Source organism: Mus caroli, chromosome 9 (assembly GCF_900094665.2).
Source record: "Mus caroli chromosome 9, CAROLI_EIJ_v1.1, whole genome shotgun sequence".
Taxonomy (NCBI): domain Eukaryota; kingdom Metazoa; phylum Chordata; class Mammalia; order Rodentia; family Muridae; genus Mus; species Mus caroli.
The window spans coordinates 30883385-30884424 of NC_034578.1; the positions used below are offsets into that span (position 1 = coordinate 30883385).

Below are 1040 nucleotides of genomic sequence, written 5' to 3' on the forward strand. Positions count from 1 at the left end.
TAACGGTGCTTAAATGCCCAATTACACTTGCCAACACAACAAGCATACAACTTGCTCACTATTAGACATTCTCTGTTGTTAACAGCTGTCTTCTCTCACTAGAGAGAGCATATAGCAGCACACATAACATTTAAAATATGTGCTGTCCGGTGCATGTCTGCAATCTCAGCATCTGAGAGCCTGAGGCAAGAGTTCTAGACCAGCCTGGGCTATACAGCAAGACCCAGTCTTACAGTCAAAAACAAAGCAAAACAGATGTCAAGATTAGAAAAAATGGAAAATGATTATCACTAAGGAGTAGTAGTGTTATGAGCTTTAAAGCAACAAAATTTTAAAACTATGCAATCACCTTAATAAGTTAAATTCAAAGTAAAAGTAATGTAGTCTTTGAAATGAAGGCCTTATTAACTAGTGACACACCTATGATACTGGGTAAACACGTCCCACTAGCGGTAACTTTGTATTCCTCTGATTCCCTTTCTCTTGTTTACCTGGGCTTTTTGGTGGGGGGTTCGCCATCATTGAAGAATCCAAAAATCTTGTTTTTATCAGAGGCCTGGCTCCCTGTAGAAGCCATCCAGTTTCTAAAATAGATTAAACATCATGTACCATGATTAGATCTGTAAAGCACATAATTTACAACAGCACATACATTAAGCATTTTAATAAGCCATATACCCAATTAAGGTACTGTGGGATGCCCTCTGCTTAGCAGAAGTCTATTAGTTAACAAGCACACCATGATTAAGGAATGAAACTAGCCTAAGGGAAGTCATCTTGCAATTACAGTTCTGGCTGTGTCAGTGCTCCACACTGCCATACTGCTTCTGTTCCTGAGAAACCCTTCCTCCCATCTCCCACCAAAACCCTGCCTTGTCAACTCATGTGAAATTGTGTGATTTACACAAGGAGGTCTGGGAACCCCTGAGGACATAAAACAACCCACAGCTGAGTGGGCTAACGGTGCTTAAATGCCCAATTACACTTGCCAACACAACAAGCATACAACTTGCTCACTATTAGACATTCTCTGTTGTTAA

General features: G+C 40.3%; 1 protein-coding gene across 3 annotated transcripts in view; it reads right to left on the bottom strand.

Annotated features, from left to right (window-relative positions):
- The window catches only part of Fam118b (family with sequence similarity 118 member B), a 51240-nt gene that overhangs the window by 26593 nt on the left and 23607 nt on the right, over positions 1 to 1040 (bottom strand). For all 3 annotated transcript variants that reach the window (XM_029481589.1, XM_021171374.2, XM_021171373.1), the window contains exon 2: positions 492 to 584. In XM_029481589.1, coding sequence (XP_029337449.1) covers positions 492 to 577 — 86 coding nt within the window. In that variant the 5' untranslated portion in view covers positions 578 to 584. The remainder of the gene's footprint in view (positions 1 to 491; positions 585 to 1040) is intronic.